At 36.3% G+C, this 25,435-nt stretch overlaps 3 protein-coding genes across 3 annotated transcripts; 1 reads left to right on the top strand and 2 right to left on the bottom strand.

Annotated features, from left to right (window-relative positions):
* Nucleotides 1-1,597: 1,597 nt before the first annotated feature.
* LOC111390921 (putative nitric oxide synthase) lies at nucleotides 1,598-9,544 on the bottom strand. The gene is made up of 13 exons (XM_023016078.1): nucleotides 9,125-9,544; nucleotides 8,749-8,934; nucleotides 8,380-8,466; nucleotides 8,184-8,263; nucleotides 7,855-7,936; nucleotides 7,492-7,512; nucleotides 5,475-5,520; nucleotides 4,860-4,978; nucleotides 4,252-4,365; nucleotides 4,035-4,142; nucleotides 3,862-3,951; nucleotides 2,347-2,456; nucleotides 1,598-2,229 (listed from the first exon to the last, which is right to left on the bottom strand). Exons 1-13 carry the CDS (start codon nucleotides 9,491-9,493, stop codon nucleotides 1,980-1,982), a joined length of 1,662 nt encoding a protein of 553 aa, XP_022871846.1. The 5' UTR covers nucleotides 9,494-9,544; the 3' UTR covers nucleotides 1,598-1,979.
* Nucleotides 9,545-10,042: 498 nt separating this feature from the next.
* Nucleotides 10,043-11,229, bottom strand: LOC111391073 (probable aquaporin TIP5-1). The gene is made up of 3 exons (XM_023016250.1): nucleotides 11,082-11,229; nucleotides 10,708-10,958; nucleotides 10,043-10,470 (listed from the first exon to the last, which is right to left on the bottom strand). Exons 1-3 carry the CDS (start codon nucleotides 11,203-11,205, stop codon nucleotides 10,087-10,089), a joined length of 759 nt encoding a protein of 252 aa, XP_022872018.1. The 5' UTR covers nucleotides 11,206-11,229; the 3' UTR covers nucleotides 10,043-10,086.
* A 1,408-nt stretch (nucleotides 11,230-12,637) lies between these two features.
* LOC111390999 (hexose carrier protein HEX6-like) lies at nucleotides 12,638-14,575 on the top strand. Its single transcript, XM_023016161.1, has 2 exons — nucleotides 12,638-13,178; nucleotides 13,367-14,575. Exons 1-2 carry the CDS (start codon nucleotides 12,726-12,728, stop codon nucleotides 14,435-14,437), a joined length of 1,524 nt encoding a protein of 507 aa, XP_022871929.1. The 5' UTR covers nucleotides 12,638-12,725; the 3' UTR covers nucleotides 14,438-14,575.
* The last annotated feature ends 10,860 nt before the right edge of the window (nucleotides 14,576-25,435 follow it).

The following is a 25,435-nucleotide window of genomic DNA, read 5'->3' on the forward strand; positions in this document are numbered from 1 at the left end:
CCAATTAATACTGAAGCACCAACCATGTTTAGAAGGAGTCCAGTCATTCGACGTGCTATTGCTCTTATCCTTTTCTTTTTTTGGAGGAATTCATTTGTGTTCTTTGTACCAATAATGAATTGGCAGGGCTAATGACTAGCCATTTGCTTGGTCAATGGACTAGTGCATGTTTTCGAATGTTTAGTGTCAATTGACGATAGGAAGTAGGTTGGATGACCCTATAAATTGGTACGCTTTCCTCCCACGATTGTTCTCTTTGGGTGAGTTTAAAACAGTAGATTGATAGAGAATGTATGATTAAAAAATAAGGAAATTTTTGAATTTGCATGTAATATTATTTAGGGAATTATAGAAAATGTCACTTTTTTTAACAATGCACAAAAAATTTGCATGTACATCTAATTTTATCAAAAATGTCACTTTTTTTGTGGAAAATATCCAACTTACCCTTATTTTAAATTTTGAAAATCTGTTTTTGATTTTAAAAGATTATAAATTTTGGGCTCAAAAAAAAAAAAAAAAAGGGCAAAGGTGCCCGCTGGCGGTGAGGAGCGTGACAGCGAGCCCCGCGCCAGCAGCTTCACTCGTCGCTGCTGAATTGTAGCGGCGAGGGCCGCTGCTGTACTGCACCAGCAAGTGCTGGATGCCGGCGGCGACCTCTGCCACATTGTAAAAGGAAAAAAATAAAATAAAATTCAGCAGCAGATTTGGGTGTTGGAGACGGGGGCTTGTTGTGCAAATTCATAATTTGCAGGCCCCTGCTTGAAAATTAATATATAAGGTATTTAAATAATTCAGAAGGTCAAAAATGTCCTAAATTGACATTTTTGATAGAAAATTTAAAAGGTGACATTTTTTATAATGCAAAGCCAAATTTTGACACCCAATGAAATTTCCTCATATTTTATTGAAAATTACGTTTTTAAAAAAGAGGGAGAAAAATGTATTTTAAAAACAATTAAAATCAAACAAGGGTTAGAACTTCATCAACTTTTCAAGTCATCTAACTTCAATTTGAACCACACATTTAACGGAATCCACAACTTTTATCAATTTTACGAGCATACATTTTATTAGCTTTTACTAAAATCTACAAATTTTTTTATCAAAAGCTTTGTCACACAACTCCTGAATCTCTTCCTTTCAAATAGTAAATTATGCCCTTGTTTGGTGTAGATTAAAAATCAAATTCATAGATTTTGATAAAAAATTGATAAAATTTGAGATTGAAAAGTTCTAAATCCCATAACATGTGTAATTAAAAATAAGCATTGATTTTAACTTGAATTTTTTAGTAAATTTTGACCTCATGGGCTATTTAAAAGATCTAATAGCAGAGGAATCTAAGTCAGAGAGCATGTTTCGTAGCAGTAGCAATGTTGTAAATAAAAACTAGAATAACTTATTTTTCTTTCTTAATATTCTTTGATACAGTCAAATAAAATATGAGCACGTTAAGTACTATTATGATTCCAACTGCCCATTCCTTGGATTTATCAAAGAGAGATTTCAATTAGGGAAAAAAAATGAAGAGGAGAAAGGCCAGTAACCAAGAAAATGTAACAAGGTATTCAACTATTAAGCATGAACAATCCGATTGTGAAGTAGCATTTGATTATTGATGGATATTAAGGCAATTCACCCAAGCCTCACTTCAATTGATTATATGTTCCATGTACACAAATAACATAATAGCTAGAATTTGACTTCATACCATCGAAGCATTTAGACAAAAGTTAGCACATCACGAATTCAAAATTTCTCCCTGCCAAAGAAAAAATGAGGGTTCGATTCTAATACGAGGTTTCAACAGACAAGAAAGTCGACGAAACCAAGCCACCAGTGGTGAACTTTATACCACTAGACAATTCACATTCTGCATTAGTATACGAAGAACCTCCAAATTCCAATGGCACAACTCACAACTGTTACGGCAAATGCATGCAAACTGATATTTTGGGTGTATTTTATGAGCAGTCTCAGAAATACCATTTTGGTCTTAAATCCATTTCTTTCTCCGTCAATTCCCGATACTGATACCACTCCCCTCCAGCTTTCCCGACTGGTAAAGGAGGCCGAACAAAAATCTCTACTGGCTTGGGAACATGGACTAATAAAGATAGCTCTTCAACCGTTTCTCCTTCACTTGAATAGGAGGTTCTAAGAAACTGGTCTACCGGTTCAACCGAAATCCACCCAAGACCTGATATAGCCACGTCACAAGCCGGCCTATGGAAGCAAGAGCAGGAAGAATAAGTCTTAGTCATGCAGTCGACACATCGGCATCACTTATAGATTTACTACAAGCAAGCAAATGTTATGCCTTAAGCAAAACTTTTTACTCACTTCTCAAAATCTTCATACTTTATTTCCAACTCCCGCTTAGTTTCAAGTCCAATCCAGTTGTCTAGCTTCTGTTTTCCAGTAGGTGGTGTCAATAGAACTCCAACTTCTTTCTGCAACAAGAAATTGTAAGCGTCAATCTTTAAAACCGAAATGAAATCATAATTTTAGAAAGATTGTAGGATAACGACATCACATTGTACAGTAACCAAGCAAGGCATGGATCAAGGATCAATAAGACGTTTCTTATCTATATGACTGCATCGTAATGTCTTTCGAATCCCCTTCTCCCACATTATAAAGTTCTGATATGTTTCCACAATAGAATACAAAACCTTTCATTTTCAAAACTATGGAAAAGAAACTAAAGAGTATTTCCAGAGCATAAGATTTTCAATAGACCATTTCTACTTCCAAATCTTCTTGTGCAATAATCCGAAAACAAAATATTTCTCTTAAATACAATTTCTTGTAGATATAATTAGATTGAATCATTATTCAGAGAAAAGAACTAATTATGTACAAAGAAGCTTATCGTTCACAAAGGAAATGCTCAAATGTGTACAGGTGAGAAGAATATTTATAAAGAAAGGAGCAGAATAGGATTTTTTCTAACATCAGATTTTTCAGATTAACATTAAACCTATAATCATGATTTAAGGGCACATAAAGCCTTACCTCCCTCACATTAAGAAAATCAACCAAGGCATTAAACCTAACATCCCCAACATTAACTATGAATACCGGCGACGAGTTACCTTGCAAAAATTAGTCAGAGAATGTTATTCATGTTCCTGTTTCCTTTTCAAAATAACCGGAACTTAATGCCACTGCAAGATGACGCCACATTGTTGACGTCGATTTTTTCTTAAGAAGGTTCACCATGCACGGCAATTGTAATATCTGATATTGCTATGAAAACAATTATAATAATGGGTTATTAAAGTTTATAGGCCTCCATGAATAAATATTTAGAGTATATGGAACCATTTGGACTATTGTGAATTCTGTTGTTCTGGGGATTTAGGTGTAATTTTAGTGAATCGTCCTAAAGCCAAAGGTATAAATAAATTGACACCTGAATTGGTTTCCCCATGTACGAATGTGGTGCTGGTGTTGCTTGGTTATTCGTGGGATCTTTGAATAATAAATTATGTAAAATAAGTGTTCTACAGCTACAAATAAAATTATTTAGTGCCCTGTGCAACACTGGGCCTTGACTGGGAAATACACGTTACTTCTTTGGTTTCTTAGCTTCCCCTTCCCTTCTGGTGGTAGTGGTGGTTGGATGGGGGTTCCCCTTTCTTGTATTATCTATATCACACCACTATATTAGAGACGTGACTCGAACACAGCTGCAGATGCACGCACGGCACCAGAATTGCACATACCAGAATTCATTTCATGAACACTTTGAAATGTCGATAATGCAGCACAGCTCATGCATGCATATAGAAATAACCACAACCGCTCCAATAGTGTAAAATCACTTTAATCATTATTCATTTCAAATTTTACCCGGTAAAATTTATCTGCTTCCTCAGTGGGCACGATATGAATTTGTAGTGACCTAGGTCCAAAGAATGTTAGACGCGTCTCTGGAAGAACCTGGAAGGATAAAAAGGTGGCAATCAATTGATAACTTGCAGATTAACCAGCTCAATAAGCATGATTTCATGAGATCACAAAACCTTCATAAGATCAACTCTCACAAGACCTCCCCAGAATATAGATAAACCATTCAAGCCATTTGAACCAAGTCGATCAGCAGTCACCTTGTCCAAGACTAGCTGAGGATTCTAGTTTATATCATTAAGAAAGCAAAAAAGAAAAAAGAAAAGCATTTAATGGAGATGGAACCTGTTGAGAACAAATACTTTGATGGCAACATGAAAACAAAGAACTTACTGGAAAAGATCGGCCTCGAATTTGACTCTGTGGAGCAAGAGCAGGTAGATCTTCTGAATGGATCACTGCAGCTTGCCTATGGTGGAGATGGACTCCAGGTGTATCATATAATTTCTAAAATAAAGAAACGTCAAATTTGAGAATTGTTCTATATCTGTAAGACTCATCCATCTACCACTCTGGAATTTACCAGCATCTAACAGACAAATACAAAAATGTTGATTTTATCAGCTAAAAACAAAAACATCTAAATGAACAAAAAGATGAAAAATGGATCCTTTTTTAGATTTAAAAAAGAGCAAGCCAGTATTTATAGTTCAAAATTGATTTTGAGACATCCAAGATATGCATAATGGTGAGGCTGAAGGTCATGAACCGACCTTTTTTATTCGTTCAATGGATCTTTAATATAGGTCATAGAGAATGAAAAGTTAAAATAATTGACTTTGCATAGAGTGGAGAAATTCTAAGAGATTTTTCCTTGCCTTTCTTTTCTTTGTCATGTATTTTCAATCGAATTCATCCCACCTTCACAAATTATACATTAAAATGTGCAAGCCGATAAATACAGAACAGTTGGATATTAATTACATGAAACCAGGACTTACCCCTCCACCTAGGAAAGCATCAATCTGGATCGGACCCAAAGTAGTTCCAGGAACAGCAGATTGAATAGGTTTGTATTTTCTTGCCGCAGCAGCAACTGGGTCTTTGTATGACATCATTTCTGATAGCACAAGTAGAAGTTGAGAACAGGCAGAAGGAGAGGAAAAAATCTAATGCACACATATAGGGTCAAAGAAACATCAGAAATGAACAGAAGATGATTTTGACGAAGTAGTAAAATTTAATTTGTTAGAATGTGACAAAGGGATGAACTTGACCAACAAAAAGGAACTCCTTGGAACTGAAATGGAAAAACATATTCAAAGTTATTGGGAAAATATTTCCTTCTCCGAAATAAGCATGTCTGGGTCAGTATGAGTCATTTCTACTTTCATAGAGCATTTATTGGCCCAGCCTTCAATCAATTTGCAGTCCATTACAGTAAGAAATGTCTCTCAATAGACAGTTAACAAATAGAAGACCCCAAACGTTTAAAGAAGCAAATGACATATATCGAAAAGGATAAGGATCCAGATCTTATCTCCTAATGCTGTACATAAAAATGATTAAAGGAAAAATATAAGTAAAAACACGTCTAATTGTTAAGATGAGCTTACTCAATACAGCATTAATGAATGCAGATTTTCCAACGTTGGCTGAGCCCTGTCAAATCAATGAAGTGTAACAATCAAATTTTAAAATGAAAGAAATAAATTTTTTTTTTTTTTTTTTTTTTTTTTTTAAAAATTTAAGTTTATTTTAAAAGAATTTAAGCTTAAATTTATAAGGTCAAAAGGTGCATTTAACAAATATTAAGCACTAGGTTGTATGTACTACACGAGTGAGCATGAATGCATACATGCATCTACTTTTCAGCCTACAGAAACTCACGCATGCACTCAAGCACATATATGTCTGGATTAGCCGATCAAGTCTCAGAGCTAATTGTTAAAAAATATAATGAAGATTAGATACACATCAGAAAAATAAAGCTAACAAGTCACACCTGATTAGCATAAGCATAAATATAATCACAGAATAAACTTGACTGCGTTTTTAAAATCATCAGACGATATAAGGTTCACATTCTAAGCCTCTTCAAATACAGTGAACAGGCCACGGACCTATTTCTTCTGACATTTACAGCCTTCAATGTAAACTTCAAATGATGCTAGATAGAAAAAGATTTGTTTAGATATGTAAATATAATTAAAGAAATACACGGTGGTGAAATCCTGACTCCCTAGAGTAAGATGGAGTGGTGGTAATTGTATATAAGTTCCTAGCGTGTATGCTGTTATCAAGGGTCTGTCTTAAGTCTGTGTCTATCCAATTTCGTCATGAATAAGCCTATGAGACACGTTCAAGATGAGGTCCTTTAGCTTGTGCTATGGGAAAATCTTTTGCACTAAGTCTCCTTTGACAACAATCTGCAATTGAATTAATTTTTGAGGGCATATTTCTATAAAAGAAGGCTTCCTTATCCTTTGCAAGTTGAGTCGCATAATCTTATCTTCTGTGTTATACAATGGTGACATAATTTTAGTAGAAAAGGTTAAGAGGAATTTAAACAGTAAGTTATAATCTGGACGGGTACTTATCAACTTAAGGTTTTAAAATAAGTAAAACTAAATCAAAGTACATAGAATGTCCTTTAACAATAGTAGGAATAAGAATAATACTGGAATCACAATAGAGGATTTTATTGTCCAACTTAGTGGTTGTATTAAGCATTTAGGCTTGATCATTAAAAATGAAAGACTTGAGGAAGGCATCTGCAGAGGATTAGGGAGGGATGAAGGAAATGGTGAAGTACTAAAAGAATTTTATGTGATAGATAGCTATCTAACCGAAAAACCCACTCTACAGAAAAATAATTACACTTGATATGCTTGATGATACTGAGACAAAAAGTCCATGACGTGAGCATAGCAGAAGTGAGGATGGATATGCATCCACAATAGAATGGATTAGATAAGAAACAAAATATACGCAATTATGGAGGCAATAACACTTGAATATTAACAATAGGAATGAAGACTTAAGTGGTTGGGATGTGTTTTACATAGATAATGAGAAGCTCCACTTCAAAAGAGGGTTACAACCTTAGAAGAATATTTTAGACAGGAGGTAGAACAAAATTATGCAGCATGTAGTAATTACTAATGATCTAGTTGCATTTAATCTTATAGCAGACCTAGAAATATATTGAACAGATGGCGAAGAAGGATTAGCGTGGTTGACCCGAAGTTATTTAGAATAAAACTTAGTTTGAAGTTAGTATATTGTTTTGATTACTTTTATAGCCATATGAGTCCAAATGTAAGTGCACGAGTGCTATGTCAACTCCACAGATTACTTTTTCCATTTAATTTACTCTAAATGCCATACTAGATTGAAAAATTAAACAAAAAACAATCGTAAAAGTGAACGAAATGAAAATTTGCTTTAAAAAGATTAATAATCACAACATGTTTCCATAAGCGAGAAAATAAGCAAGTTGTAGAGTAAGAGAGAGTCCAACTCAAGATGGGAACAAGGTGAAAAACCCGTTCTGAAATTAAAGTATATACTCATATATCAAACTTCATTAATCATCTTTGTTTCTGTTTTCCAAATAGTCGATGGACTTACCAGAATGTAGACATTCCTTCCCTGCAAATCAAAAATGCAATGTCAAAGCTCGTAACTGAGACAGGGAACCAAAATGAACAGAGAGAGAGACCGTGCCAAAGAAGGTGATTTGTCATGCAAGAATAATCCATTGCAACAATCAGTACATGAACATGTGCAGGTAATCCAACATCTTGTTAGATGGAGAACGTATCATACCACAATATATAAACAATCCATAAAACCAAAATAGATATATGTGCTTGGTAATAATCTTTGTCTTGGTCTAGCTATTTAAATGGAGTTCTATAGCCATCACAACTCATGAAAGAACCACTAGCAGCCAAAATTAAGTATAACTTTTATTAGTGAAAAAGAACCAACCTTTTTCTCTCTCTGAATTTCCGACACCACTCCAGCAATTCCCACTAAAGATTTTGAACTTGTCAAATGAACGCTCAGAACACTACAAAGTAAGCACACTGCTTTAACACTTCAACATTTTCATTATTAATGACCAGAATTCAAGAGTCACCAAGTGCTAAAACAAACAAAGAGAAATAAAAATTCTTTAGCAAGAGGAAGCAGCAAAAACACAACTCAAATGAACATATACATATGAATCATCACTTCTTCAAAAAAATGTGCCGTTATTCCTCCACTTATAACTATTATTTTCTTGACGAAACATCACCAAAAAATATTTGACTTACTTAAGCCTCTTCTTCACAGTTGCCTCTACGACCCAGTCACCAACACAATTTAGATCAGTTCCTTTAGGAAGAAGATCAACCTTAATAAATAACGAAGTATAAGAAATATGTGAAAGAAAAACAACAAGAACTCAAAGAAAGCAAAACAGAAACTAATGTCAGAGACAACAAGACTTTAAAAACTCATTTTTAGCACCTTTGTCACAACTAGTATTATGGGATTTGCACCGGCAATGTCACGAACACGTGCCAAGAAACTGCCATTGAAGTCCACTATATCTACCTACATGTAACCGAGCATTAATTTCTGAGAAATGGAAGAAAGAAAAAAAATATAATCTTAGCGGAAACATAAAGATTATCAATAGACACGTAGGAACTCAAAACATAAACTAGGAAGGAGGAAAGAGGAACGATAAAAACTAATGTCAAATAGAATAGCAACATTCACTAGAAAACCTGTAGGCCAACTCTAAAACTTCAAAAACCTAGGCGTCTTATTCAATGACACTAAGGAAAACTATAAATATTGACCTGCAATAACAACCAAACAAATTGAACTTACCAATTTAACAATTAGAGCTTTCTGGTGGCGCAAATGCGACAGCTTCTCACGCAGCTCCTCTGCTGTAACAAACTGCTTCCCACCAGAATAACCTCCGTTCCCACCAACCGCAGTAATCATATGTCCGTGAGATAAAAGCCGGCACCTCCCACATAGCACGGTTCTCAGTTGCCTATGTTTCTTCTTCTACGGATCCCACACATATTAATAAACAACCAAAAGAAGTCAATTTTACTAAATTCAACCAAATCTATCATTACATTTCAAAATACCATCAATACCTAAATTTCCACGTCACCCCTTATTAATTCACTAAAATGAAATAAATAAATAAAAATTCCCGAAGTTGCATGTCTTATAATAGAATAAATCATACCAAATTGTACGTTTCCAGGTCCACATAACCCGGAGCCTCCGTTTCGGAGGTCTGTAACGGAGCCCCACAACCGTAACAACTGTTAATTACACAAGACGACAATTTAAATACTTTTTCTTTCTTGTTCTTCTTATTTGATTCCTTGTTTTCCGTGAGAACTGAAGCTGAAGCTTCTAGAGAGCTATGGCGTTCGAGGAAAATGTCGCCTCGTGTCGGGGCGGACGGTCCGGCTCCATTCGGTTCAGATGTGTAAAATTGAGTGGATTTACAGACGATGAAAGGGGGTTTTACAGTGTGGCATTTAGTGAGAGTGGGATTGAGAAGAGAGAATGAAGAGAGGGTAGATAGGGATTTAGGCGCCAACGCCATTGAGGATTGTGCTGGGAGACTAGGAAGAAGATAGTCCAGTCCAGTCCAGTCCAGTCCAGGAGGTGGATGAGAATAGATTTTTGTTTTTTATTGTTTTATAGCAAAATTTCAGGGCAGAACCGACATGTCGCGTTTACAAATATAAGCAAAAGCGTGTTGAGACTTATTCCCAAAATGAACATTCTTCTCACGATTTTTATACATCCCCATTAATAAATTTTTTTATAAATTGATGATATGAAAATAAATTAAATTAAAATTATAAAAATCTCATCACCACTTAAATGATCGTACTTATGTAACGTGGGTTAATAACAAAAATAAATTGGGGAAATTATTTTTAAATTTGTGAAATATTAAATCATTCAAATCTCGTTACGTCATTTGCTGGTAAACGAATTTGTAAGTTGTGATATACAATGTAGTACAATCAACGTTCAAAAATCAATAAAATATGAAAATCCCAAAAACCGGAAAATCAAACATTTTAGTAAATAAATGCTTATCATTCTACATTAAAATCAGATAACAAAATCCTATCTCCAAATTAAAAAAATTTAAATTTCTAATACAATTTGTCGCCAATAATATAGTTAAACTCCCACTCCATCAGCATTCCCCCTAAAGGAATCAGGCACTGGAGCAGGACAGACTACATTATCATGTAAAATCCCAGCAATGGCTGCGCCAAACAATGGTCCAACCCAATATACTGCTTGATTCTTAAAACTCCCTCCAACAATGGCTGAACCGAATGCGTATGCCGGGTTCATGGATCCACCGGTAAACGGTCCTGATGCAAGAACGTTAGCCCCCGCAATAAGCCCAATTGCCAAGGGGCCGATGGCACCGGCAGAAACCGGCCTCAGGTTCGAGGCTACATAAACCGTGTACACCAATGCAAAAGTCATAACACCCTCTAGCACTGCTCCTCCAAAACCAGTCATCTCATGTTCTATTGCATGAGTTGGAACATGCTGCAAAACAATTATGAAGTATCTGTTAAAGATAATGTGATATTTGAGTCACCAAGATGCAACTTTCCATCTGTACATCTGATGGGTAGTCGATAGTGGCATGTTTAGTATGTTGTAATCAGTAGAATTAGTCGGGTAATCAAACTTTTTGTCTGTTTATCTTACACTCAGACACACATTTAATCAATTTTTGATGCATTTAGTACGCGGTACTCATTGGGACTTTGAGTGACGTACCTGTCCTGCGGTGGTTGCTTTTAATAGCAGGCATGCCATGACAGAACCAAACGTTTGCGAAATCGAATAGAAAATAGCCATAGGAATACTAATATGGCCTCCCACAACCATTCCAAATGTGACAGCCGGATTCACGTGGCCCCCGGAAATATTGGCAGAAATATACACTGTAACTGACAGTGCAAACGCATTCGCAACTGCAATTGCAACAAGACTCGAGGAATCCGATGCTGCATCCGGCATCATTTTCCCTGTTTTTATGACATCAATAAACATCATTAAAAAATCATGTAAAGGGAAAAGGTACGATCCATGATCAAACGAAATGGATTAACAATTAATTTCCAAATTAAAAATGAAGAAAATTGGCTTACGCGAAGACATTGTTGCCCCAGCAGCAGCAAAGACGAAGAAGAATGTAGAGATAAACTCAGCAAGATACGATCTAAGAGCAATGGCAGTGACTGAATGCTCCAAACGGGATTTCAGAGAAGCCATTTTTTGCAGAAGAAAATAATCAGTTTTTCCAACTTTTGATGATGTTTTTACCATTTTTTATAGAATACTTTAAAAGCCGTTTAGAAATATTGGAGGGAATCATGAAGGGGCGTGAATTTAAATTTTAACTGCCAAGACACGTAGCTGCCAGTGATTGGCTATTGCAGTTTCGAAAAATAGAAAGGAAAAATAAAAAGAAATGATTAATTCACTTCATCATCACTTCATGATAATTTTGCATACGATTGTAGAACAGTTATTTAAAAAATTGATTTTTCATAATCTAATATTTTGATTGTATCGTACTGTTTCTCTCGATATTTTTACTAAAGCTCTTTAATACCAAGCACCATAATGTCAAAAAAATTATAATGTCCTTATAGTCTCAGCGAATGAACCCATTTATATAAAATAATCCAAAGAAAATAAAAAAAAGGTTCGCTGTACAATTTTGCATGAAGCCACTAACGCTAAGCAATTGCATAAATGCACTGACCAATTTTATTTAGGGGATTGTTTGGTTGCAATTTTAATAAGATTTTTATTGAAATTTAATAATTTGAAAGTGTCTCATTCGATTGAACTCATTGAAGTATTTAAGTCATGCAGACTTACTGTTGATTGAAATATCCAATCTCACCTCATCAGTAAATCTACTTTTCCACTACCATAGAGTAGGCTTATTGCATTTCTCCAAACACTACCCAATTTATCTCCGTACGTGATCATAATGAGGGGCATATCGATCACAAAATACGTGTACAACAATTAGTACAGTCTTCTCAAATATAAAAGGATGGGGATCACGATTAAAATAATCACGGATTCCACATATGTGTAAGGGCTGCTGTACAAGTATCTTTATTGTATTGATCATCATAATAACAATTGATTGCTGAGATTAGGCTAGAAGTCAATATTCTCATCGATGATATGCCAACAAAATATAAATTATTTTTTAATGGACCCACACTTCGGTATCAAAGAATCCATTTTTTTGCTAAAACCCAGCATAAGATTGACAATAGGCCCCGTTTGTTTTCCATTTTCATAAGAATGAGAATGAAAAATATAGCCGTTATGGGTTCCGAGATAGAAATTCAAATTTGGTGGCTTGATGTGATGGATAACAGTCATATTTTTCATTTTAACGAGGAAAGAATGGAAAAGAATAATATTAAACGACTGTTATACGTAAGGGCATTCCTTTCCTACCTTGTCGTTAATGGTAGAAAATAGGATTACGGCTTATAATAGTCCAACATTATCACATGCACTTCAAAGTCCAAGATCTCTTAGGCGTAACTTGTAAGCATTAAGTACGCATAGTCTGATAGTGAGATCCAGCGGTCAAGTTGGACTGCTAGTAAGAAAATTTGATTATTGTAAACCAAAGAGATTCGTTTTGTGGTCAAACTTCGGTTAAATTACTCGTTTGATTCATTCGAGACTGATTTAAAATAGAAAAATAGTCACATTTGATTCCCTACTCTCTCCATAACAATTTCAGAAACAAATTCATGGCTGTTATGGTTGTAGCAACAAGCGAAGGAGGGCAATACAATGGCAAGATTACATGGTTTGTTCTACTATCTTCTCTTGTTGCTGCAACTGGGGGAATAATATTCGGCTATGATATCGGAATTTCAGGTGGAGTGACCTCAATGGAACCATTTCTCAAGAAATTCTTTCCAGAAGTGTACCATAAAATGAAGGAAGATAGCAAAATTAGCAACTACTGCAAATTTGATAGCCAATTGCTGACATCTTTCACCTCATCACTCTACGTAGCTGGCCTCGTTGCTTGTTTCTTTGCTTCAACAGTAACTAAGGTCTTTGGGCGCAAGCCGTCAATCCTTATAGGTGGTGCTGCATTTCTCACCGGTGCTGCCCTTGGCGGTGCTGCTAGTAATATATATATGTTAATATTTGGTCGAGTTCTGCTTGGAATTGGTGTTGGTTTTGCTAACCAGGTTTGTACTCGGTTCCCTGAATTTCTATCCTGCCCAAGAAAATGATATAACTTACTTATAAGAAATTGCAAAAGGGTATTACCCGCTGGATGCTAACAGAAAAATAAGTATATACGAGCAAAATCCGATTTTTGTTTTTTCCCTGTTTGGATATAGCTTACATACTGTAATTCTTCTCATGCTTGCAGTCTGTCCCGTTGTACCTTTCAGAAATAGCACCAGCAAGATATAGAGGAGCTTTTAACATGAGTTTCCAAGTCTGTGTTGGCATTGGTGTGTTCTCGGCCAACCTCTTAAACTACGGAATTGCAAAGATCAAAGGAGGCTGGGGATGGCGAATTTCCCTGGCGATGGCTGCGGCCCCAGCTTTAGTTCTAACTGTGGGATCATTATTCCTTCCCGAGACGCCCAACAGCTTAATTCATCGTGGCAATGGTCATGAAAAAGCCAAAAGGATTCTGCAACGAGTACGAGGCACTGATGATGTCCATGCAGAACTCGATGATATGATAGAAGCTAGTAATAAAGCAAGAGCCATCAAACACCCATTCAAAAACATCATACGAAGAAAATATAGGCCTCAACTCGTAATGTCCATAGCAATACCATTCTTCGTGCAAGTGACGGGAATTAATGTGATTGCCTTCTACGCACCAGTACTCTTCCGAACAATTGGTTTGGGTGAAAGTGCATCACTCATGTCTGCAGTAGTAACTGGACTAGTTGGTACAGGTACAACGTTCTTATCGTTACTGTTGGTTGACAAATTTGGTAGAAGACTTCTATTTCACATAGGTGGAATTCTAATGTTTATTCCGCAAATGGTGATTGGAGGTATAATGGGAGCTAAGTTAGGGGATGAAGGTGGATTAAGCGATGGATATGGCATTTTGATTCTGATTTTGATTTGCATATATGTCGCTGGCTTTAGTTTGTCTTGGGGTCCATTGGGATGGGTTGTAACGGGTGAAATTTTCCCTCTGGAAATACGGTCAGCTGCGCAGAGCATCAATGTGGCTATTAATTTTCTCTTCACTTTCATCATTGCTCAAGTTTTCCTAACTATGCTCTGCCATTTCAAGTCCGGAATTTTCTTCTTCTGGGGAGGATGGGTGATAATAATGACCGGATTTGTTTATGTTTTGCTACCAGAAACCAAGAATATCCCGATCGAAAAAATGGATCAAATCTGGAGGGAGCATTATTTCTGGAAAACAATTGTTTTGAGTAAGCAAGAGCATGAAGAGAGCATTTACTGAAGTATAAACTCTCAATTTCATATTCACGCACTCGTGTAATACAGTAAGGACTTAAACTGTGAAGTCCCCTATTGTAAAACAGATAGATTTTATTGTTATCTTCTATATAATTTCAAACACGAAGCTTCATGCTGTCCATGCAATGGAAGATGACTTTCTATGGCACATCATGAAGAATGCCGACAACACAAGTCACAAGCCAAAGAAAAGCAGCATGGAATCTATTCTACCATCAATTCTCTGCAACTTATTATGGTAGTGTTAGTCCTCAATCTAGAAAGCAAAACCAACAAAAAAAAAGTGAGTTCCTCAAATAATGTAGAAGCCCAGAAATTTCATAGAAAGTCCATGAACAGTTATTTATATGTGAAGGAGCATTTATAAAAGAAGTTAGAAAGTGGAATTATACCCTCCACATCTCAATTCAGAGTCATATTTCTGCTTTATTTTCAAAATAGCTGCGAGTAGCAACATAAAAGCATGATTATCAAATGGAAAAACCCCATCTCCATTTAACTTCAGGTTCTTCTGCTGCAATGATGACTTGCAGTTGCTGCATCAGAGCCTTTGGCAAGGATAATAACAATCAGTATTAAGGCAATTTGACATCAGAGCAACCTCCTAAAGTATGTACAAAATTCCAAATTTAAGAGCCAGGTTAAGCTACCAGAGCTCTCTGGTCGATGGGAATCTGACGTGAGACGTGTCTATCTTCTCCCAAACAGCTTGACTGGGAAAAAAGAAAAAAGCACTTCAAAGAAAAATGTGAGAGAGAATTAAGACGGAACAAATTTATCGTACCTTAATTTGCAACACTAATAGAAGTTCGATTTGCAACATTAACAATTGAATTAGTTATTCGCTTTTCTATAAAAAGAAATTAATTGAATTCAGATACCATTTTCATATTAAGTAGCATAAACGTCAGTGAAAATATCAAAAGGTACACATCAGTATAATTTTCGTGCTCAAATAATTTGAACTCCATTAAACGACAAAATAACCCTCATTTATTCAATGACTGACGACACGAATTTTTTTTGATCGGTAAATGTAACTATATAGATAAAAAATGTACCATGTACAAGTACACCGGACATACCCGGACGAGACAATGTTCATAAACATACATAAAAAATCAATGATCAAAACACTAATAAACCCCATTAGCAAGAGAATAAAAACATTCGGATACAAAACGAACATAGCTTTGTATACGTGTGTTTTGATTTTCCTAACAATGGATTCAAGTTGCACTTTCGTACCATAAAAAACACAATAATTCCTAGCCATCCAAATGTAGTAGACAGTAGTAGCAAAAGCAATCCGTTTAACACGGCTTGGCCAACTCTTCCCCCGCACTTCTTTTTTAAACCATTTAAAAGAGCTCAGCAAAGTAGACATGGAACACCTAATACCCAACCAAAATATGATCTGTTTCCATACTTCGAAAGTGACCCGGCATCCAAAAAACAAGTGCTGGACATATTCGTCCAGTGCCTCACACAGTGGGCAGATTCAGTCCATCTCCAAGTGCAATAGCTTGTCCCTCGTCTAGAGCTTACAATGGGCAGCTAACCATAAAATAAATGGATGTTTGGGAGTGATGGAACCATCCCAAACCGTTCTGGACCAGAGAAGAAATCCCCCCTTCGGCCTGAAGTAGTCATAAGCTGCTGAAGTAGAAAAAATTCCAAAATCTGCCCAGCTACACAATCTGTCCAATGCTGAAATCCCGTCACTTTGGGTAGCAATAATGCTGTCCCGGATGTCAAGCAGTTTTTTAATGAGTGGGGAGTCTTTTTTCTTCACACTATACACCGAAAAATCTGTCCCTTGAAGGTAGACTTCATTAATCCATTTAATCCAAAGTGAGTCCTTCTTACAATGGATATTCCAAAGTGTTTTAGAAAGGAGTGCTGAATTCCAACATTTCAAGTCCTTAAAACCGAGCCCCCCCTCAACCTTAGGGAGGCAAATAGTGTTCCAAGCAACCAAAAGCTTCTTCGCCCCCCCCCCAAAAGGAAACTACGGCAAAGACTATTGATTTTAGAAATCACCATAGCCGAGATAGGGAGGATAGAAAGCCAAAAACATTCCACACCTTGAAGCACGGCTCGCACAAACTCAATCCTACCTGCATATGATAGAGAGGAAGTCGACCAAGAGCCAATATAAGATGAGATTTTATTTGTGAGCACATCATAAGAACTGACTTTCAATTTTATCACTGCAAGTGGAATGTCCAAGTACCTAAACGGCATGGAGCCAATGGGGAGATTTGTGAGAGCTAGAATATCCTCCAAATCTTTACCATGAATACCCGCGGTGTAGATGCAAGATTTCCCAACATTTATATTCAATCTCGACATGCCTCCAAAAACCGAAAGGCGATTCAATAAAATATCCAAAGACATGACATCCCCTCTAGCAAATAACATCAAGTCATCCGCAAAAGCCAAGTATGTGATCTTCAATTGAGCACACTTGGGGTGAAAATTGAAATTACTATCCGAAGTAGCCACCTTTAGCAATCTAGATAGTTATTCAAGGCAAAGAATAAACAAGTAAGGGGAGAGTGGATCACCTTGCCGAATGCCTCTTTTGCCCTTGAAAAACCCATGAAGGCCACCATTTATCGCTATGGAATAAGATGGAGAAGTCATACATTCCATAATCCAATCAACAAAGACATTGGGAAACCCCAACCCGTCAAGAACTTCTTCAAGAAACTCCCAATTCACCGAATCAAAGGCCTTAGTAAGGTCAATTTTGAGGAGGCACTGTGGAGCAACCCTCTTACGGTTATATTGTCTCAAAAGTTCTTGTGCCAAGTGAATATTTTCAATCATACTCCGACCCTCAACAAATGTGGATTGAGTTCGGTCCACAATAGAGTCAAGTAGAGGCTTCAACCGAGAGGCAAGTATCTTAGTGATTACCTTGTAAAAAACGTTGCAACATGCAATAGGCCTATAATCCCCCACCGAAGAAGAATGAGTACCCTTAGGTACCAAGGCTAAAATGTTGTGATTAATTTGCTTGAGAAGAGATCTCGAAACAAAGAATTTGACTGACGACACGAATTTGCTCCTAGCGTAGGCAGTTTTAGTCAAACGTCCATCGTCCTTGACAGTTTTTTCCATAAACTTTAGCAAAAAAATCACAAGGTACACACTAATGTGATTTTCCTGCTCATATAATCTTAATTACCTTGCATCCTCACTTCTTAAATGACTGAAGACAAGAATTTGTTCCTAGCGAGAGCAATTTCAGTCAAACGTGCAACGTCCTTGGCAGTCAGTTATAAAGTATACATTTCTGTACTATTTAGCAACAAATTAGTAGTTATGAGAATAACATTGCAAAAGTGTCATGTCCTGCTCATAATGCGTACATTATATAAATCCCTCCCTCCTTCTCCTCCTGCTCAAATAATCTTAACCCGAGCCATCCCGTGGCACAGGCCATTTTTGGTCCGTGAGCATATTATATATAAAAAATAAATAAATAAACCTAGGCAGCTAGCTGCCTACTATAAATACAGCTACAGGTCGCTTTTACTACATGCAGCCACATGATTGCCATTTAAAAAAAATTACAAACTGACTCAGCTCGACGTTGAGCCTAGATTTTTTAGCCGAGCAAAAACTCGGCTTCGATAAAAAAAAACTTTAAACCACTTTTACTCGAGCCGAGCTTGAAGTTCTCAACTCGTTGATATCCTAAAACCCATATTTGGAAATACCTAATATTAAATTTCTGTTTTAAGAGAAAATACTTGTTGAAGGAAAAGAAGTTTTAGAATGCACCCTAGAGCCCAAAAAATTACTATATGATTTGTTCCGAGAATTAAATTAGAGATACAATTTGCATAATTTGTTTTTGTTACTTAATAGTAACCAATGCAAATTGGGTGATAACCGTTCCAAAGGTAAGTGTACATGAATTATTCTAGTTGTACTTGGTTGACAACTGGTGAGGTGTAGGGATCCACATCGTTAATTGAAAAAACAGTTTTTGAAATGCGTGGTAGGAATTTGTGCGAAGTCAATGATTGTAACCCAAATTGTTAAGTGGAATGTGCAACTAGCATGCTTCAATACATTGGGGGTTGTCTTGGACCCCACTGAAATTTAAAATGTGTGGAACATCACTCAACTTTGTCAAAATGCTTTCCATCAATTACTCGTCAAAATTTCATTGGTTGATTTGAAAGGAGCTATCCAATTAAACAAACCGAATTCACACTTGGCACAAATTGCAATAAAATTCTCTCAACCAGTGATAGGTTGAGAGCAATGTCTGTCTAGCATTCAAATAATGAATGATACATTAAACACCCAACTATTGTAGCATAAGGGATTTTCTGTATTTTCTTTTTTTAAGCTTATCCTTGTGACATTTATTGAGACTAAACTTGTCTCTCTTAGTAATTGGGGTATCACATTGTTTACAATTCTGCATCATAGATCTCTTAAGAACATTTTTCATATAGCCCTTTTGTAATAATTTAAAAATACTTCCAGATTGTTAATACAAAAGAGACGTCACCAAAATCTTTCATTTCAACTTGACATTTCTAGTTACGGATTTTATGAAAAGCAGCCCAAAAAAATAAAAATAAAAATAAAAATTGTGTAATTAACACCCGTTAATCTGGTGTTTCTAAGGTCATATTCTTCACCCAATTCATAGGCGAACGGGTTTGTTCTTGAGCCCCTTGCTCTGAAAATTGTCAATAATTGAGCACCTTTCTCTGAAATATGTCAGGGCCAGCTTTGCACGATACAGGACCCATATGTGTTTGTTCTCGAGCAAAGGCCAATTAAAATGTAAGGTCCCTGCCCTTCGCATAATTTGCAAAGTGGGCAGCATGACCAAATGTTACATCAGCACATCATAGCCTTTGCTTCTTCTCGTCACCTGAATCAACAAAGAACGATTCAGCTGAGAACTGTTGGCATGAGCTGTCGATCGAGGATCTTGTGGATAGATTACAGGGATTGTTTTTCTGATTTCCACTTGATGCTACCAAAAAAGTACCTGGTAGACCTCCCGAACTTGAGGACTGAGAAAGAGCATGAACAGAGCCTTCTGGTACCTAAAATAAAGGCAACGAGATGTGTTCTCGTCGCTCCTCCAATGCTTAAGTCAGACAGAGAATTTATATGAGAACCTATACTGAAATTGTATGTAAAAGCGTGCCTGAATAATGGACTTGGGTCATGTATTTATAGAGGTAGGTAGTGTACTTCTAGTAGGATTGAATTAGTTGGATGTTCTTATCCAATAGAGTCCTACTTGATAAGAGTATTTTATTTGTAATATAATTGCATGACCAACGACGCTATTGTTGACATAGAATTCTTGTGGACGTAAGGGTCCTGGGTTGAGGTGTTTGAATTATATTAGAGTCCGTATAAGGTAAGATTTCTTATGGGCTCGACAAAAAGGGGGTTCGGTATGAAGGGAATAACTTGAGGACTCATGAACCCCGTATATCAAAAGGATGCTCAAGGACTTATTCTCGAGGACACCATCGACCAGATCACGATGATGCAAGTCGCCACTCCTCGGGTGTATTACCTTGAGGACTATGTGTCCAATATGTGATGAGTAAGACCCTGTGAGTCATTGGGAAAATCACCTCGGGAGGTTGGCAAAAGTGACTACATCACCACTTATCACACACCATGAGTGATTCAAGTCTAGAATAGTACATAGCAATTAGTACCTTACTGGAAGTGCATATTATATAAGCCAATGATGCTACCAAAAATTGTACTTGATGATTTTTCGAGCTGGAGGACTTTGAATGAGCACAATCGCAGTCTTCTAGTACCTGAAACAAAGGCAAGGAGGTGTGCTCTCGTCTTCCCTTCGATGCTTAAGTTAGGAATGAAATTTATGCATGAGGTTATAAACTGGAAAAATAATGAAAACGTACTTGAATAATGATCCAAGGTTCTGTATTTATAGAGGTATATGGTGCTTTCTTGGTAGGATTCCACTAGATGAGTATTCTTATCCGGTAGAGTCCCATAAGAAAGCAGTGTTTGAATCCTACTACGATTAATTGAATAAGAAACCTCGGGCATAGAACATATCCCGAGGATGCTAATGCATCCCAAGCATACATGAGCAAAAATCATGAAAAAGGTCCATCGAAGTGGTCGGGCAATAATCCTTGGGATATGTAGAAAATGTCTGTATCAAACACCATCATGTATTCTGTGAAATGTATCAACGAAATATGCCTTTGCATCAAGAACAAGCAAATTTTGCAGTTCTACTATGTCACGCCCCCAAATTAACATTGATATCTATATACAACCTAGGTATAGAATTTTACATATTTTTTTTTCGAGTTTGTTAACTTCTAATCACCTGTGACACGATCATATAACATATCGAAACCCAAAATCATATCGCCATAATCCAACATATATATATTCTAAGCTTATAAACATGTCTACAGGCCATTTCAAAAGTACACTATATAGGATTCCAAAATATAACCCTACAGATGACAACCTACAAAATAACCCTACAGGTCGTAATCCATGTACATCAAACTCTGGAATCCTGTAGGAGCTCCACAGCTAGCCATGCTCTCTATGTAGTTCCATGTTCACCTACAATGCAAGAACTACATAAGCCAATGCTTAGTAAGCAAAATCATGCATGTCCTGAACATGAGTAATAACGACATATGACACCATGCCATTTACTTTAAATATCACGATAAAAAGTATCATATTTCAATATTCGTCAAAGTCGACTAGAAATCATTTCACTTGAAATCTTTCATTTCATTGGGCCCTTGACCTACCTACTATGTACCGGATAGAGCTCTGCATAATATCAATATCAATAATCAAATGGCCAGTATGAAATCGACACCGACAAGTGGACCATCCTCTCGTAACCACTAGAGGCCCATCCCCTGACTACCCCTATGATCACCCAAGAAGTCTCCCACCCGCCAGCACCAATAATCATAATATCACAAGGGCACAGTCGAGTGGTCCGCCCTCCCGTGATCACCAAAGGCCCATCCCCTATCTACCTTTGCAATCACCCAGGAAGTAACACCCGCAATACCAAACATATCACATAAGCATGCCTCACATGCCTCAGTGCCTTAGTAGTGGTCAATAAAACATTTATAATGAAACTCATTTTGAAATCATATTTTGCATGCAGGATTTTCAACCATGTTACATGTCGTGCATGCATATGAAAATACTCATAAATGACGTATTTAATAAAAATCGATGTCAATAGGTTACGCAACCTCATACTCAATGATCGTAACCACCATATGATATGCTATAAGCCTCTTATCAAAGTTATGTAGATAGTTCAACATTACTATATCACATATACTAGGTTCTTGTATCATAGTTGCAAATGGATTTTCACTTACCTTTCGCCTTTATGTGTGTAAGCTCCTATGGAGTGTGTATCAATTCCCTTTTTCGCTCAACGTCGAAAAGTCACATGTATTATCATCTAATATTAAATACAATCCTCCATTTAATAATCTTAACACACACAATCCCAAAATACGTACATTCACACCAAATAATTTAGACAAAATCATTATTTCAAGTTACCGATGGCATTACAAACTGATCCCATAAGTCTCGCTATTTCTCGAGTCCAATTATGAACGTCAACGTCACCCAATTATTTTCGACGACCTAGTATTCCTTAGGATATGTTTTCTAGGCCCAAGAGTTCATTAGGGAACATCTAAATGTTGAAATCACATTAAATACCCAAATGGACAGAATCTGTTTTCTAGGTTTCCATCACCGTCCACTCATCTTTCAAATTCTTTTTCATGTCCTTACCTACATTTAACGGCTCCCAAACTTTTACCACACACCTATAACATATATGTGAAGATAATCAGATCATAATGTTGTGACAAATGAAGTGTTTGGAGCTTCAAAAACAGTCCATTTTCCACTACACAAAATCAGACAGTTTTTCCCTTTGACTGTTTTCAGTTTCCATTTTATTATTATGACACCAACTGAATTCTAGGCCATTAAAATCATTTCCACACTCCCTAATTACATATAAAAACGTTCATATTGATATATATATATAAGTTAAACACTAAGTATCATCACAAAATCAAGGTATAAATCACTCAATCCAGCAATTCCTCATCTCTGTCCAGATTACTTTCTTTCAAATTCTTGCAATTAATTACCCCTATTTAGGCATCATAACATCATTAACAACACTCCAACTTAATCACAAACAAGTTCAGATGTTCAAGAAATCATAAACCCCTTAAGAAATAATAGAAACAAACCTCAAAACTGTGGAGTAACAAAGCTGTTCAGAAATTCCAGCTTCTTGTTTCTATTTCTCTTTGACTGTTTCACCCTCTTTTCACTTGGAATCACTTAGGGACGAGTTAAGGGAGTTAATATATTATCTAGGAGGTAAATGAGTGGTCTTTATATGGTTGAAGTCGTGCATATTACTTAAGGATTAAGAATATCATGGGCTGCAGCCACCTCAAGCAATCAAGGTGAGTCACTAAGCAGGAGCTGTCATCTTGGCTGCAATACTTGACTTTTCTACCATTATTTTTGTGTCCATGATTTTATATCTATCTTTGCAGGCACAAACCAAGTATCCTCGGCTTATTTTGACATGTTTACAATTCATTTCGCTTGTCCTAAGATCCCAAAGTATCTCATAGAACTAATTCCTCAACCATTCATTTAATTTCTTACCTGATTCTCAACCGATTTCAACAATTCGCACCTCAATATTTATAATGTCGTATAAGACATATATTATTACGTTGTGATAATGTCACTTCATCCCTCATGTCCCAAATATGTGAATTACCTATCTAGGGTTTAAGGTGACCTCGATTAGCCGAATGGAAAGCTTGAACCTTCGTTGATACAAATTTTCGGCCTTTCAAATATTACATTACTTACCAAGCCAATCTCCAACATTTAGTTAATCTAACTTTCTATCATAGCTCAATATAAAATTCACCACCTAGATCGAAGAGTCGAAGGTTATCACCATGTAAAGATTTTAAAGCCTCGATGATCAAATGCATCGTTTTAAGAGAAGGCAATCAGGAAATTGATACAAATGACAATGTAATTAGCATGGAATGCATGAATCATATCGACCAAATGTAGAATGTGAAGTTCGGGGTATTACATACTAGGCTAATAATGGTGCAATTGTAGAAAAAGAAGCGCCTTTGACTATTATTCCAGTAATAATGGTACAATTAAAAAAAAAAAAAAAGTGTCTCTTATTCCACCGACAAGTATGGCAATAGAGGTCCTATAATACCGAATTGAAGGGATTACCCCAGAATCCAAATCAAAGAATACCTTATTTTATTTGATTCACCACAAATAGGAATTTAATTCATAATAAAAAAAAATGTTCGACAAATTGCAATCATCAATACAAGTAGACATTAAAAATGCATAATATTTCTTTTTCTTTATTTTAAGTAAACAAATAATTTGTAAACCTTGTAGACATCAATAAATTATTACAAGACTGATAGAAAAGGGACTTCAGAATTCAAAATGGTACCTCCGGTAAGGTCCAGATCCTGTGGTCTAATGTTATCTCAAAGGCTTCCCTAAATTATGGTGGCCTCTGGATAACACCACTCAACAGAGCTGGTGGAATATTTTCTTGAGAGCATTGTGTTACACATAGATGCCCTACAATAGTGACCACAGCTGGTGGCCTCTTCTCTTGAGAGCATTGTGTTACAAGGGTAGGCCAATCAACACCACTCAACAGAGATCGATTTGGCAGTCGAATGGATCTTGTCTGACATCAAGTTGAAAACGTGAGTCAATTTTCAACTTCTCTAATGAGCATTGTTCCTTTATTAAATTGCTAATCATTGAAATAACTGCATCTATGCAGTGTCCATGTATAACAAAGATAGAATTTCTGCTGGAGTTAAAAGGCCGTATAAAACAAGCGCTAAGGAGCTAGAAATGCAAGCAATTAGAAAGGCATATATTGCCAGTTGTGTACACTTCAAAAGAATGTATTCTTACAGGTAAATCCTAATTATTACATTATTAAAAAAAACTGGAGAAAGAGCTCGAAAACGGATAAAACTTCTACAAATTATTACATCGTTATATATAGAAGAAACCTAAGGATAACATAATGAAGGAGATGTATAACTGCGAAAATCTACGCCATAATTTAATTGAATAGTTCCCTTCTCCATGTCAAAGACTCCTGCGACATGGCCACCTCCACCTGGTTCAAGGGAATAAAACAGTTATCATCGGTAAAGTAGATGTAATTGGCTTTGATAGCTCCCTTAAATTCTGACGAGGATAATGATGTAGATACATTGTTGCCTAAGAACAATGCTTGATCTCTCAAAGTATTCATTTCAACCAATCTATAGGCGTAGTTATTTCCCTCCCCATGACATTCTTCTAGCCTCAAAATAGAGAAACCGTTCGTATAGTATCTGGACTTCACGTTGTCATCATCTAACCCTTTGAACGAAGTACCTCCTCAAATACGAAAACAAGCAACAGATCTCCTAATGATTCAACAAGATACTTTTGAATTTGATCATGTGTCTCAAATGGAGCAGGGGCAACCACCATTGCTTTTGGACCATTATTGTCATCAAGGTCACAAACAAATACAACTCCATGACAATCAACAGCGTAAAATATACCCCTATAGTAAACAATATCTTCATAAGAATGGGAGGGGACACTAATATTGGTCCAATATTCGAACTTCTCCATAAATAGAGGCTATGATACAATCTTGAGTATTATTAGATAAACTTTTTCCTTTTGAGGATTTGAGGACATCACTATCTTTCTTACAAAGAAAAAATAGTAATAGTATGGTGGATATTTGTCATCATAATCATAATGATCGGGAAAGGTCAACATTGGGGGCAGGCAAATTTGTTCTCTAGAGAAGGGGTGTAAT

The sequence above is a fragment of the Olea europaea genome, chromosome 1, assembly GCF_002742605.1.
Source record: "Olea europaea var. sylvestris chromosome 1, O_europaea_v1, whole genome shotgun sequence".
Lineage (NCBI taxonomy): Eukaryota > Viridiplantae > Streptophyta > Magnoliopsida > Lamiales > Oleaceae > Olea > Olea europaea.

Excerpts from the sequence above, each read along its gene's own strand:
- LOC111390921 (XM_023016078.1), bottom strand. The coding sequence starts at position 9,493 with ATGGCGTTGGCGCCTAAATCCCTATCTACCCTCTCTTCATTCTCTCTT. Across the intron at positions 8,467-8,748 it reads AAGCTCTAATTGTTAAATTG|GTAGATATAGTGGACTTCAA; the intron begins GTAAGTTCAATT and ends GGTTACATGTAG. Across the intron at positions 2,230-2,346 it reads AAGTATGAAGATTTTGAGAA|GCCGGCTTGTGACGTGGCTA; the intron begins GTGAGTAAAAAG and ends TTGCTTCCATAG.
- LOC111391073 (XM_023016250.1), bottom strand. The coding sequence starts at position 11,205 with ATGGCTTCTCTGAAATCCCGTTTGGAGCATTCAGTCACTGCCATTGCT. Across the intron at positions 10,959-11,081 it reads TGGGGCAACAATGTCTTCGC|GGAAAATGATGCCGGATGCA; the intron begins GTAAGCCAATTT and ends TCATAAAAACAG. Across the intron at positions 10,471-10,707 it reads AAGCAACCACCGCAGGACAG|CATGTTCCAACTCATGCAAT; the intron begins GTACGTCACTCA and ends ATTGTTTTGCAG.
- LOC111390999 (XM_023016161.1), top strand. The coding sequence starts at position 12,726 with ATGGCTGTTATGGTTGTAGCAACAAGCGAAGGAGGGCAATACAATGGC. Across the intron at positions 13,179-13,366 it reads GTGTTGGTTTTGCTAACCAG|TCTGTCCCGTTGTACCTTTC; the intron begins GTTTGTACTCGG and ends TCATGCTTGCAG.